At 47.6% G+C, this 14,773-nt stretch overlaps 1 protein-coding gene across 5 annotated transcripts in view; it reads right to left on the reverse strand.

The window, feature by feature from the left end:
- Positions 1-10,177: 10,177 nt before the first annotated feature.
- LOC147243664 (zinc finger protein 703-like) overlaps positions 10,178-14,773 on the reverse strand; it is an 85,082-nt gene continuing 80,486 nt past the window's right edge. For 4 of the 5 annotated variants that reach the window (XM_086187906.1, XM_086187904.1, XM_086187903.1 and 1 more), the window contains 2 exons: positions 13,801-14,491; positions 10,178-13,328 (listed from right to left, as the gene is read on the reverse strand). In XM_086187906.1, the coding sequence (XP_086044032.1) occupies positions 11,805-13,328; positions 13,801-14,019 (1,743 nt within the window). In that variant the 5' untranslated portion in view covers positions 14,020-14,491 and the 3' untranslated portion in view covers positions 10,178-11,804. The remainder of the gene's footprint in view (positions 13,329-13,800; positions 14,492-14,773) is intronic. The other variant, XM_086187907.1, reaches the window with a different exon arrangement.

Below are 14,773 nucleotides of genomic sequence, written 5' to 3' on the forward strand. Positions count from 1 at the left end.
AACCATCCGGGGGACAAAGGCACAGCCAGCAATGCAAGCTAAACCTAGTTAGCCATTAATCACGGCTGACAAGGAACAAGAATTAAGGTGGGAAAGCTGCCAGAGACGTTTTGTGTTGCAGCCTGTTTGTTCGCTGAAAGCAAAAAAAAAAAAAAAAAAAGAGCACAGGGACACAAAGAGTTTTTTTCTGCTGACTGGATCACATCTCCAAATAATCAGGCTGGATTTGCAGAAACAAAACCGTGATTACTTTACACGACTGTTTCAACACAACGTGAACTGACTGAGCCTTTCAACCAAACAGAAACAAGCAAGTTTGAATAATCTCATCGATGTCATCGCCGCTCAAGTTTCAGGGATCTTTTTGTCTTTTCAGCTTTCCAGTTACACTCAAAGATTTTACACAGCTTTTATGGTACAAATATGTGTGTTTGCACACACGAGTTCAAACAGTACAACATTTCACTGCATCTGAACACACTTTTAATAAACCAAACCTTTGTTTCAGCAAAAATCTTTGCTGTCTAGTACACAAACGGTTTCTAGATTCAATATTTATTCTTTAAAATGTATTAAAATTGCTTTAAAACAACCACAACAAAAAGTTATATTCAGTGAACAATGAATGAAGCTGACGCTTTTCTCGTGGTCGACGCTGGCTATGCTGAAGCTAAGTTAGCAAAGAAAAAAAACAGACAGTTGCATAAATACTTCCACTGGCTAACGAGGCTAACAACGCTTTAGCCACAGGAAAACTAGCTGCATGGGGTGGACACATTTACAAAAGAAAACCTCTGCGTATCTGTTAGCGCCTGCGCTAGCTTCATTAGCAGAGGGGTAAATACTTTGCGTGCAGGACGTCTACGCTTCTCTCCACCACCGATGGGCCTGCGTTGAGAACTTTTGTACCTTATAAATAGCAAATGTGGTTAGTGTGCTACTGACATGTTAGCATTTAAGGACTGTTAGCAGCGTTTAGCTCAAAACCCAGTGGCACAAGTGGGCGCAGAGTCCCACATCCGTCACGCTGAGGCGTCAGGCCGGGTCCATGACGGTGATCAGTTTGATTAATAAGAAACAAACACGACTGTCTTCATTCAGAAATTTCCCTGATTAAAACCGTCAGCAGAAAATTACTGGATGTATTTATAGAATGACACCCCCAAGTTTCTTTGTTCCCGGTCACTCAGATGCGAGTAATTTACTATTTATGAGTGTTTTATATCATTTGGCATTTATTTGCCTGTCGAGTGAACCCTGGGAACTTGGCCATGCTAACCCCCTCCATATTTTACTGTGGCATCCCTCTAATTATTTGCAATAAATTTAAAAAGCTAATCTTATTTAAAGTGCAGCAAAAAAAAAAACCCAACAACAACAACAACAACAAAAAAAAAGTAACTATCACATGAATTCATCCGCCTTCTGAGAATCCTCTCCTCCGCCCGTTGGCAGGAACCTTTTCAGTGCTTGTCAGATATTCTGCCGCAGAAAGACAGAGAACAAGCAAAGCAAAGAGAAAGAAAGGCGTGTGCATACGTGTGCAGAAAGAGAGCGAGAGAGAGAAAGAGAGAGAGAGCAAAAATAGCACTTGTGACGGGGGAAGATTGAAGTCCTGTTAAGTGCTCTGCTTGAAAGCATGTCTGGCCTCATTAGCTGTCAGTTGTAACAATACCAAACTGGCAGTGAAGACAGGTTGGAGTCTTGTGGTCATAAATCACTCCTCGACAGCTGCCTGACAAGCTGGGAACCAGTACACAGACATGGGCACCCTCTCGGCCTCCGCACTGCACAGGCTCAACTAAAAATCACCGCTCTGGAATTACACCAGCCTGGAAAAGGTGTTGTGGTATGTTGTACCGGGGAAATTGCTTTCATTTCGTGCATGCATGTGCACTCATGTGTCTCTGGAGCCTGCCGGTCCCTTAGCATAAGCTAAATGAGCAGTGGCTCTAGTGGCTTGTGTAGGGTGTGTGTGTGTGTGTGTGTGTGTGTGTGTGGGGGGGGGGGGTGCTGGGGGAGAGAGCGAGGCCTGCAGGTCATTAATCATGGCCCCTGACATGCAGAGCAGGAGGCCGAGGCTCCCCTATGCATACAGCTGCTGGGGCCACACTCAATGCACAGGCGATGCGCTGACCCTCGGACGCCCCCGCTCCCAGCGCCTGTGGCTCTCATCTGTCCAACTCCCTCACTGCTGGTGTCAGTCACCCATGCCGTCAGACTCTCCTCCTCCTTGTCCTGACCTGCGCTTTCTATTTAAAGGTACTATTTTGTGTTTCAACTTAATAACAGTTTTGACAAATATCTACGGGTAGTCTGGCTCACTACTCAAAGGCTGTTTTTTTTTCCTGCAATTCGTTAATCCCTAAAAAACACGGATGATGCAGGGAACTGCGTTTCTTTACGGATGGATGGAAACACCACCTGCTAGCTAAGAGGCTAACAGGTTTAGCCACCCTTTTTACGTTGGGTGAGAGGATGATTCTGATAGTCTATTAGCATAGGCAGTTGGAACAGGACCGATAGCGCACGTTAGCTTCTGATAGCAAACTGTTTTGCTTACGTAGATGGGTAAATTAAATCGTTAGACGTACAAAGCTAACGTTATGCTGTGCTATGCTAACAACGCCAGGGCCGTCCACTTGAGCTCTGATGTTAGCACGTTAGCAAATGTCCGTGTAAACTCACCTAATATAATGACGATGTTTGTCTTTCTTTAAATTTATACTGCAACTTGACTGATTTATTCATTTTTTGAATAAAAGCTCTACTTTTGAGATCCCATTCGCTGCTGCAATGCTGGAAATTTCTTCACTCTTGGGCTAAAAATTTGATATTACTGTAATTACCATTCCGTGAAGAACTAGATGAGGGTCACTTTCGCGTCTTGTTGTCTCAACCACTCTTTTTGTTCACCTGCCATGTTGGGGTCACGTGATTGACAGCTGCTTCGCTGAGGCCACACCTATGTTGTTGTTCTTAAAAGTTGCTACTTCCTTGTTTTTAAATCTATTTCTAAGTGTCTGCATTGCCTTCCTGTCAAGCAGGTCTATGTTTTGTGTTGCTGACACATCTGCTGCCATCTTGGAGTAATGAGGTCACATGGTCTCAGCCAGTTGAAGTACTGACGCTTAGAGAACTGCTAACGTTGGCTAACATGACATTGGCCACGAGGGAACTAGCTACGTGACAGACACAAGACGTCTCTGTCCTAGTTGTTCATGAACGTTCCATAAACGCAGAATCTTAGCATGCTAATGGTGAACATGCTACAATTACAACCGCTTAGTGCTTTAGCATCGTCCTCACAGCCGTTCCTCCTTTGTGCTCCACTTCAGTTTAGCACTTTCAAACATTTCTCCGCCGGCGTTCTTTACCTCCAAACACATGCGGCAGCTAAAGATGGAGGAGAAGAAGAATGTGCCATCTCATTCTCGTCCGCCGGCGTGACGTCACGCCGACTCACAGCTGCTCTCCTGATGATAAAAGCGAGTCAGGCTGAGACACTGGAGCTCTGTTTCATCATTCACAGCCACTAAATCACCATCAAGACATCTGCTGAAAGCTGATTCCCAATCAGCCTTCCAGCATGATTTGAGGAACATCTGGACTTTTTTTTTTCTTTCTTTCTTCCCCCCCCCTTTTTTTTTATGGATTTTGGCACCAAAGAGGCTGAAAAAGTCACAAAGACGGCTAATTTTCTCTAAAGTGTTGACACTTTCTGTAGATGATCCATCGCAGCACAGAAATCATTTTGAATGACTGAAGTGCACATGAGGGAAACCATAAAAATGTAACTGACAAGTTTCAATTTACAGAACACGAGGCGTTTTCACCAGACTCCCAACGTCCTCCCTCTCATCTCTCCACCAACTGCATCCCTGCCACATCTTCCGGACCGTAAGCTGCTAAGCTAAAGCTACGTAGGGGAGAGAACCGATACATTACCAGTTATCCGTACCAGTGAACAACTGTTCCCTTGATGGATCCATGACAACATAAACAAGATGAGCTCAGAACCTACGAGGCGATGCGGCTAAGGTTGTGCTGCAGTACAGAGCAGAACCAGAACGCCTCGGTCCAGGGTTCAGCAGTCAATAATCACCGCGATCAACTGAAGCGGTGATGCAGCTCCGTTTTTTTCATTGGCATCTATTCATCTGTGCTCGACATCGCCGTCCTCCGGGCATTTCAAACAACAGAACCTCCCCTGAACTGGTTCCATCGGTGGGAAGAACAAAGAGCCGGTAGTTCAACCGTCTGATCCCTGACTGGCCTCTCATGACACGCTGACACATCCGCCATCTCAACAATATGGTCCAAAATAACAAAAAAAGTCGCAGTGCATTAAAGTTTTGTTTTATTCCTGTAAGGAAATATAAGTATGATGATTGTTTACATCAGAATGTGTCAGTCAGATTCTGGCTAGCAAACAACTGCAGCTAGCTAGCGACCGTGGTTGGCCTACAGCAGCGTGTCTCTGGCTGTCCGCCACCTCAAATCCTGTTTTCCTTCCCCGTTGCCATGGTTACCGGCCGCTGGCTTAAAAGCCTTCATGTTGACGAGGGCGGGATGTGTGACGGCTCCAAATTAGCAGAGGACTGCCTCGGCTACTGCACGGAGCACTGGATGGACTACACCTCCGTGGCAGGGGCTGCTCTCCTGTCGCCTCACCTGCCGGCGTGTTATGACACGTTTAGGTTACGCCAAATTTTCAGCGCGTCCATTTAAAATCCTCCTAAAGTTATTTCCCACCATTCTGTCCCGTTTCACCAGAAAATACGTCACGATCCGGCAACATGCCACTGGAATTGCTGTTTCAGCTGGACCTTAAGTACTTATTAATAACAGTACTTGTGTAGTATTTCTACTCAATCGCTGCGGCGTCGACTCATTATGTCTGTTCTATGTTGGCGGCAGGGATCGGGGCTGCTGGTTAGACTAAACAACAGCGTTTGAGTGGATTTGCTCTTGCTCATTAATCATCCTGACAGACTGAAAAACAACATTTCCTCCTTAATGACTGTATTTGAGTAATCATGTCTGCTCATTCCCATGCAAGCATCTCTTTCCCCTCGCTGCTTTGTACTCTGTTGCCTTCAGAGTGTGTGTGTGTGTGTGTGTGTGTGTGTGTGTGTGTGTTTGTGTACGTTGGAGCCTCTCTCTCTCTCTCTCTGACCTCCCAAGTTCACGGTGTGGCGTCGGCTCTTTAGCCAATTACAGCATGTTACATTCATGGTGAGGGCGAAACACCCATAAGGAACCAGAGAATGTGACGATCCAGATGCGGAAGGGAGAGGACGGTGTCACCCCCCCCCCCCCCCCCCTTCGCATGTGGCTAACCCGCTAGCATCCGCTGGCCACCAGGTCTCCGCTGGTCGCTGCCAAAGCACGTTTTTCCGTTAAGCACCGGTTTTGTGATGCATGAGAGCTGACAACTAAGCACCGAGCCCTCAGAGCAGAGCCGGATCAAAACCAGCTGGGGCCGCGCACATTAGGAGGGAAACCATAATTTCGTTCGCCCTCTTGTACACCACTAACCTCACTCTGTCTACATCTTTTTACAGGAAGCGCTTCATGATGAGGAACAAGATGGGATCCTGGTCGTGCCCTTTATAGAAATAAAAATACCTGTTCATTGGACGTGGGTAATTTAGCACGGAGTGCCGTAGCGCACCAGCACGTCGGCCGCTCGGGTCGACAGCGGTTTTTGCTGCAAAGCAAGAAAAGTGTATTTTCAACGTTTCTCCCACTCTGTGGTCGGACGTAAGTGATGGGTTTAGAAACGTCAGTATAGCATGGCTGACATATGTGTTCTTTTTATTTTTGGACCACTTGAAAAGCTCTCATAGTAGGATGATGGATGAAGTGATAAAGTTGGAGGGAAGACAAAATGAAAGAAGAGGAGCGCATTTCTGGGAAGCGGCCTGCAATCTGTAACTCGCAGACAATTCAGAAGGAAAAAGAAAAAGGGGGGGGGGGGGTATCAAGGCAGATGTTTGTAATTTGCAACTAGTGATTTTCAAACCGAATCACTGAAGGCAAAGTGCCCAAAGCAGAGTTGAATTAATAATGAATGGATTCGACTTCTAATGTCTCTGGCTTCCTCCATCTTTCTTTGGGTCTCTGGGCTCTGGTTCAGGCTGATGGAGAGGTTAAAGGCTTGTCATGTAATGAAGGAGCAGCTCCGCAGTCCATCATCATTAATCACCGGGCCTGTCAAGCTGCACCTCCCGGACCAACCAGGCAGGCAGCCCCCGCCTCCAAGAACAATAGCCACGGCTCTCATAATATACATATACATACACACACACACACACACACATATACTATATATATATACACACATATACATACACACACATATACTATATATATATATATATATATATATATATATATATATATATATACACACACACACACATAAAAAAATGGGGAAACGTGTCGTCTTGGCTCAGGGTTTAACTCAGTCAAAGGGGGGCTGTGTTAGAGGGCTGTTATTTGAAATCCTCTGGTTGACTTGAGAAATGTGTGTGTGTGTGTGTGTGTGTGTGTGTGTGTGTGGAGGGGAGGAGGATAATAAAGCAGCAGAACGTGCAACCCCATAAGTCCTTCCTCACCGGTTGTGCTGGGACTCTCTGAGGTTGTGTAGCCGACATAAAGCACGACGCGTCAACTTAAGTCCTATTAGAATTTTTTAAAAAAAGGCTAAAGACTGGAAATACACGGGATTAAGTCCTAAAGAGAAAGATGTCATTGAAAGAATTAGGAGCAGAGAGACTGCAGGCAGGGGGAGTCTCAGGTTTCACTATTTAACACAGTCATGCTAGCAGCTCTGTGGGGCTGCACTGAGCTGAATGCTAATGTACGATAGTGGCTATGACATGTTCGCAGGGAGAGAGAGGGTGCACTGAAGGCCCTTTCTCCCCAGGAACACACACACACACACACACACACACACACACACACACACACAGTCAGAGAAAAGGGCAAAACACGCTTCCATGTAGTTGCATTTAACCTCAAGTAAAACACACAATTATCTGCTATAATGAATTCAGCTGGACTCAGCAGCAAAGCTCGCTAACACATTAGTTTGACCTACAAAAAGTGGAGCCAGATTCATATGGTTTCCCTACGAGTCCAGGAAGTAGACTTAGGGTTTTTATGTTTTATTTTCTCCTTTCTGTTTTTGTGTGTGAGCCCAACGTGTCCCAATCTGCATGATTGTGCCAGATGCGATGAAATTCGCCCCCAGACATTCCTGGGATATCACGTTCATGTTCCGCCAAAGTCTTCACAGTTCACGCTCGAGGCCGAGGGGACGTTTGTGCCAAACTTGCTGGGGAAAAAAATCTCCCTGGAGCCGCTGCTGGGGTATCATGCTAGCGAGGAAACGGAGAGGAACTAAACCCACTCAGGCCGCAGCGGCTTCACCAGTTGAACCATCGGCTGTTAATGAAGTCTAAAAGCTGGAATGGCACCAGATGGTAAACACTCGCTGCCCCGCCCACCTGAATGAACCAGCCAACTGCCAGCATGGTAACCACGGCGCTCAGGGTGGCAAACAGACAGACACGGCAAGGTAGCATGAATACGAGCAAGCTAGCGAATATAGCTTAGCTCACTGACAAATACACATGCATGGTGTGATATGACTGGTGTCATATTTTCAGACTTTATTCTGTTATTTATTGAAGAAATAAAGTAAATTTTTTTGGGTCTCTTTTGCCGCACACGTCAAACAGGTGAACGAGGATCCGAAGCAAAAGGGTCGAAAAGGCATTTCCCCCCCATTTCTTGGCTCGTTTAAGTTCTAGTTAAAGCAAACAAATGGCAGTGGAGGCTGCATTTTGGGTATAAGAGCCTTTTTTTCCCATCTAAAAAAACAATAAATCTGACAACAGAAGAACTCCATGAAATATTAATCCGACGGTATTTAAGGGGCCTCCCCTGAATGATTTCTGTGGCCTCACTTTTATTGACGTTATTCATCAAGCGACAACGTTAATTAACATCAATTTGATGTCAGATTGAACCATGAGGCTAAATTTGTAGCTCCTGGGAAGTTCAAAAGATTACTTGTTAGAATCATAATTTAATTTAACGCACGTTTTTTTTTTCTTGGTGGTCAACAGGCTGCATCTCAGTCCAACACCACAGCTCGCTTTTTTCACGTGGTTGCCTGAAAGTACATTTAAAAAACAAAACAAATAACGACCTGAACTGTCTGACAGTTTACGCACTGAATGAGCTGCCAGACTGTTAGAACCGCCGGCCCGTGTTAGTGTTTATCAGATGTAATAATCTATAAGTGTGTGTGTGTGTGTGTGTGTGTATGTGTGTGTGTGTGTGTGTGTGTTTCCTGGGCCGACAGGATGTTCACCCTCCTGCTGAACCCCAAACATTAAGTCAGACCACTGAAACAGGAGCACTCTCTCTGGTTACAGCGGCGCCGGGGTCCCGTGACCCCTGCAGGTCTCTTGTCAAGAGCAGCGAGGGACCAGTGCGGGTCATCTACACCTCGCCCAGGGTGCCACCGTGTCACGTTGCTAGGAAATGGCATATTACCACTGCCAATCATGTCACAGCTGCGGTAACTTGAGCGATCGTCAGGATTATATCTCTGAGACATTCAGGAAGCGGCACTTTAGCTCCGATGCTTATCAGGATCCGGGACTGCATCCTGATGAGCCTGATTGTTCCACTGCCTCACTTGCATAGAACACCGCCGCAGGGGGATCCTGCTGGGATGCTGTAGCTTTAAGGTGACACTGCATTTACTGGCGAGCGGAGGAATGCGAGCTGCGGTCTATTCACAGTTGACACTGAAATATTAGTGGAAGTAAAGCAACACCCAAGGCCATCGCTCACGCCGTTCAAAATAGCCTCTTCAGACGCTGTTAAATCCTCTCGGTCACGTCGACTGACAGACGCCCCCCCCCCCCCCCACCCCCCCGAAACAGCTCCTCCTCGCTGCAGGTCTGCACGAGTAGCATGTGAATATATAGAGATCCAAGCACGTGCTAACACGTTACAATACTGCAGCATCATTACTAGTTAGTTAATGCTTAGTTATATATCAGCAGTCAGTAAGCCTTATTAACCCTTGGTAGGAGAGCGGGGGAACATTCTCTATATCTCTTAAGCAACAATTGACCTGCTCAAGTTTTTCCTTTGCGTGTGGGTGGACTAACCCGTACGGTAAAGTTTTTACGATCATATTCACATACGCACATCACTTCTTGTGAGGTCTGACTGTGACTGACGAGAGTGAACACCGGCAATTAAAAACATAACCATCAAAGACGGGTCTGGGCTGTTCTTCCGCTCGTCGAGCCCTCTAAAGATAATAAAATGAACAGCCACTTCATCTAATCTCCTCTTTAATGTCCTTTGAGCAGCTGACCTTTAAAGAAAGATTTGTTTTAGTACAAAACCAGCAGTGTCTCTACAAGCAGGGGCAGCACCCGCCGTCTGCCTTAAAGGGCTGCACACACCAAAAAATAAACTCTGTAAATGTATGGTATATATATATATATATATATATATATATATATATATATATATATATATATATGTATGTGTGTGTGTGTGTGTAGTTGTGGTATGGACTCCACCGTCTAGTTGAGCTGGACCGATCTATAAAACCATAAATTTATAGTTATTGTTCGTGGTGCGGACGGCCCCTTAGATTGATACTTCACCCAAAAAAGTATATTTTTCTCTTTCAAGCGCTCACAGATTTCACGAAGATGTTTTCTTCACCGCTGCGTCGCTCCACTGTGGCTCCAGGAAGCAGAAAGAGCCAGCCTGGTTAGCTAGAAGCTAACGGTGGCTAACGGCCTCAATCCATTGAACTTTCAAGGTTCGTCGTCTGTAATAATCCTGTTTATCCAGCGGTGTGATAAATAATCCATTAAAACTTTGATTTCAGTTTAAAAACAAACAATTTACACTTCTTTTTTGGTGTAACTGGGACTGGGCAACAAAGCCTTGATGTCAAGCTCAGGACACAGAGTTTTGTGAGCATTTTGAAAGCAAAACAGCTTTTATTCCCTTTTTTGGGGTGAAGTATTTATAAATGGTGAATAAACTCCAGGGATTTGAAATTTTAAGCATTTTTTTTTTTTCTGTTGGAAAACTAAAAAATCAGGACAAGATACATCTTCACTTTGATTTATTTAACAAAATATGACCTCCCATTTCGCTGGATAACACCGCGGGGTGTTCCAAATTTTACAAAAAATATCACATCTCATTTTTATTGATTTGCTGTGAAAATTAAAAAAAAAAAAACACTGAGGAATTCGGGGAGAGGGAGAGAGAGAGAGAGAGAGAGAGAGATGTGATTTCAACATTCAATCTTGGAGAAGTGTTAACATCTGTCATCAGGCTTTCCACACGTCTGCTCAGAGGAGGGTAAGATGCCAGATTCCCAGAACAAAATAAATACAGCTTCCCAGTAGGAATAAACAAATCATAATGAAGAAACTCACAAACTCCGGGGCTGATAAACACCCAAGTGTGTATGTTGTGTCAAGCTTACATGCATCTCCTGCAGGGGAAAAAGCAACAGTGGCCAGACTTTTATTACCGCCATCCCTGCCACACTACATTTCCCAGCACTGAATCGTTTGCGGAAAGAGCCCTGAACAGCCGAGTGCTACTAGATCAAACCATCACTTTGCCAAAAAGAAAAAAACAAACAAACCCCCCCCCCCCCAAAAAAACCCACAGGGCGTCGTCAAACGTCAGCTGCACCACGTCACGACTATTGCATAAGTATCCGAGCCGTGTGCAAGAACATGCAAGCGCCGCATGTTGTCCGCTGATCTTCAAGGGCGGAGGGGGTGGGGGGTTAGCCTGAAGACAAATCTCTAATATAATACCTAAAGCAAGTGAGAGGGAAGCTTTCGTTTCCAAAAGACGGGACTTGCTCCGCCCACCGGCGCCTTCAACCCAAGGAGGCAGCGACTTCCTGTCTGTGGGTTCAAAGTAAAAGTTTGCGCTTCCTGGTGGAGAGTTTGGTGAGAAGACGCGACCGCTCTCATGTCAGTTAGGGCTGGTAGCTGGTTAGCTTAGCACAAGGACTTGGGGAGCCTAGGCCTCAATAAGGTAGGGTTACCGCTCACATTTGAGCCAACTTCTGTACCAGGGCCGAGAATGCGGTACCAGTGCCCAACTTTACTTCTGTCTAAGTACTTTATATTTTCTGTGAGAAAAACAACAACAACAAAAAAAAGTAACTTCAGTCAGAAAAAATACGATCAATTTCCCGAGCCTGATACCTTCCAGTCACAAATGTCGCTTGTCATGATTGTTTGGAGTCAAGCGAAAAAGTTTTGTTTGGAAGATGGAAAAGGGGGCGTGGTTTAGAATGGCTCTACGTGTAATCGAGTGACTAGACTCTGGCATCACATCCATTATCGAGCTAGTCCTTGACGTTTTTGACCCTGCGGACAATCAAGACCATCTGTAAGTGACTGGGTCACGCAATATGAAACACGTGGCGAATTATCTCTTGATCTGCTTGTTTGGGGTAAATACTTCGGTCATGATGTGGTTGTTCTCCAGCTTTTGCAGTACTGGTGGTAGGATTACGTCCCCTTCACGCAGAGCGAGAACCTGTTTGCCCCGTTTCCAGCTTTAGCGTGAAGCTAAGCTAACTTGTACTTGCAGCCTTACATTAAAAAAAAAAAAATACATGAGAGCGTATCGGCAGACTCTCACCAGAAAACCATGAAACAAATTTCTCCCCAAAAAAGAAGAAGTCAAACTGTTCCTTCAGAGATGTGGCATCACTGGTAGCCCAGAGCGGAGGCAGATCCGAGTCTTTGACTGTAGAGAGCGTAATGAGGGTAGTACGGGCCTGTGGTGGGCAGCGAGTGCAGGGAGATGGAGGAGGGTCCCGGAGGAAGATGAACCTTACTGTAGGGGTGATAGCGAGCTAGGCCCAGGCTGGGGGGGCCTCGGAGGGACAGCGAGCTGGGCATGGAGCCTGGACTGCTCTGGTGGGGGAGGTGAAGGTGACAGGAGGCGGGTCCAGAGGAGGAAACCGAGAGCAGCTTGCTGTCCATCCCGACCGGCAGGGCCGTGTGTGTGCGCAGGTGAGCCAGGAGCTCGTCTGACGTGGTGAAGCGTTTGTCACACGGCCCCGCGGCTGAGACCCAGTTACACGCGTGGGGAAGGGGGTCGTTGGGGAGCATGAAGCTGTAGGAGTAGAGGGGGTGGGAGAGGGAGGAGGGCATGCTGGATGGCAGAGAGCTGGGGTGGAGGGAGTGGAGCGGGTGGGAGGGATACACCAACGGGAAGCTGGACTTGAGGTTGGAGGACGGGTCGTGGATGCAGGAGTTGCAGTTGCCCCCACTGATGTGGGACACACTTGGATAGCTAAGACAGTAGGGGTCCCTGCATAAACCCTGCATGAAGGAGGGAGGGGAGGCACCCGTGAGAGGGCTGGAGCTGGGGTGCTTTCCTGGGACTCCCATGCCCCCCACGCTGAGGCTCGACTTGGTCGGGTCCAACCCTGGAACAAACTGAGAGGGGTAGCCGGCGTAGGCCCCCACCACAGATCCGTGGTAGCCCATGTTAGATGCAGGTAGAGGGAAAAGAGGCTGGCTGGTCTTGTAGGGGGAGATGGGGGTAATATGTCCAGGACCACCAAGGTTCGGCGGAGCAGGCTCCGCCTTCCCCGCCTCGTGGTTGGACCCGCCATCAGAGCTGCCGTTACTGCAGTTTGTGCTGGCTCGGACTTGGCTGGAGTTAGCGAGGTGCGGACTGTCAGAGTCTGCCTTGTTTACTTCCATATCTTTTTTGGAATTACTGCTGCTGCCGGTGCTGCCGGGACTCCCCTGCTCACGTGCAGCTTCTCCGTTGGGAGTCTGGGACCGTCCAGCAGGGGATTGGCTGCGTTTGTGAGGCGGCGGTGGCTGCGAATGTCCCGGCGGCGTGCCGCTGCCGCCTCTAGAGCTGGGCGAGGTGGGCGGATAGGACTGCTGCCCGTTGGTTGTATTCCCATTCGCTGTAGTATTATTGCTGGGAACTCTAAACCCGACTTTATCAGTGCTGCTGGTGGAGCCGCTGGTGGCAACTCCGTCTCTGCGACAGTCTCCGCTCCCTTTATTGTAGGGCTTGAAGCTCGACCTGTCCTCCAGGGAGGGGCGGTGCTCCCCCAGCTTCAGGACGGAGACGGACGAGCGGCTGCTGGGCTCCTTCTCTCCCTGGCTGCAGGAGCCCAGCTTGGAGGAGGACGGAGGGTCTGGTTTACCAATCTGGGAGCAGGTCTGAGCCAGCAGGGCCAGTGGACTCTTCTTGGCGTCCAACTGTTACAAAACACAGTCTGATTAGCCCTGTTTGTTTATTTTCAGCTCAGAGAAAATTTTCTCTCTCATGCAAAAAAGTGCCTGAAGGAAAAACTCTAAACCTGAAAATCCTGCAGCTCTCCAAAGAATTCAAACAAGAGCTGCAATTTATTTCTATTCAAAATTCTGTTTATAAAATATATGAAAATGACGGGTCGCGACTTCACCTTCAGTTAATAACGAGTCGTTCACCGGTAAACATCTCAAAAGATAATTAATTAAATTAGTCTAACCACACCTTCCATGATTTATGGCAGCTCGACTCCTACATGACAACACGTCGCAGCTCTGGAGCCAGAAATGACGCCGACGCCTCCTGAGTTGTGTCATCATCTAACCAACCACCTAACTACCTAACCATCTAACTAACTAACCAATCATATAACTAAAACTAGCTCCGCGCCCCCGGAGGGTTCTGATGCCGCACACGTACCTCGATGCTGACCGGGGCGGAAGTCAGGGGCTGTAAATATTCCGGGTGCAGCAAGTGTCCGGTGTGCGCGGTCAACATCTTGATCACTCGGATCGGGAGCCGCCTCGCCTGCCGAATCGGGTCCAGGGGGGTCAACGAGGAGACCGGAGCACCGGGACGAGAGCCGCTTCTGTCACTCTGAATATGAACTCGGTCCGCACCTGGGGGGGGATATTTCATTGGAGGGCGCAGCGCTCTGGCCGTACTTTCTCTTCCAAGTGGATCTTTTAAATGTTGTAATCCATGTAAGTCCCGGACGGGTAGCAGGGTCCCGGGTAGCAGAGCCCCGTAGAGGTCCCGGAGGATGCGCTACTTCACCCGGAGCATCTTCACCTCCCTGCGGCTCCGATTTCTGTTCCTTTCTTTTTTTTTCAAATAATAAAAACAACAACAACAACAAAAAGAAAAAAAACCCAAAGAACTCCGCGGTAAGAATCAGATTAAAATAGTTCCTTCTGTGGAGGGATACAAGAGTGGAGCTCGGTCCGAAGACTCCCGACGTTCGGAGGAGGTTCCCGTGCGCGTGTGTTCCGTCCGGACCTCAGCAGCTCTCTGGTCTCAGACTTCAAAAGTGAAGGCAGCCCGACGGGGAGGTGGGCGGGGTTAACGCGCACGGAGGCAGGGTGTGACGTCATCACGCAGGCACCCGCAACTTGTTTTACAAGTGCAAGCGCAGCCCAGTGGAGAGAGAGAGAGGGGGGAGGGAGAGAGAGAGAGAGAGAGAGAAGGGGCCCACAACCTTCAGTAGATGCTGCACTGGGAGCCAAATGACCAATAAATACACACGGAAGTTACCCCAGTTATCAAAACAACCCTAAGAATACGAATTCTTCTTCTTTTATTGTGCTGTCACGTGCGCTAAACCCTCTGGTGGGTCCCTGTTTGTTCCTGTTCACTTCCTGTTCGTGTCCCTGGTGTTGCTCGGGACTCTTTG

Source organism: Aulostomus chinensis, chromosome 19 (genome assembly GCF_037954235.1).
Source record: "Aulostomus chinensis isolate RoL2024-O1b breed Wild chromosome 19, RoL_Achi_v1.0, whole genome shotgun sequence".
In the NCBI taxonomy this organism is placed as follows: domain Eukaryota; kingdom Metazoa; phylum Chordata; class Actinopteri; order Syngnathiformes; family Aulostomidae; genus Aulostomus; species Aulostomus chinensis.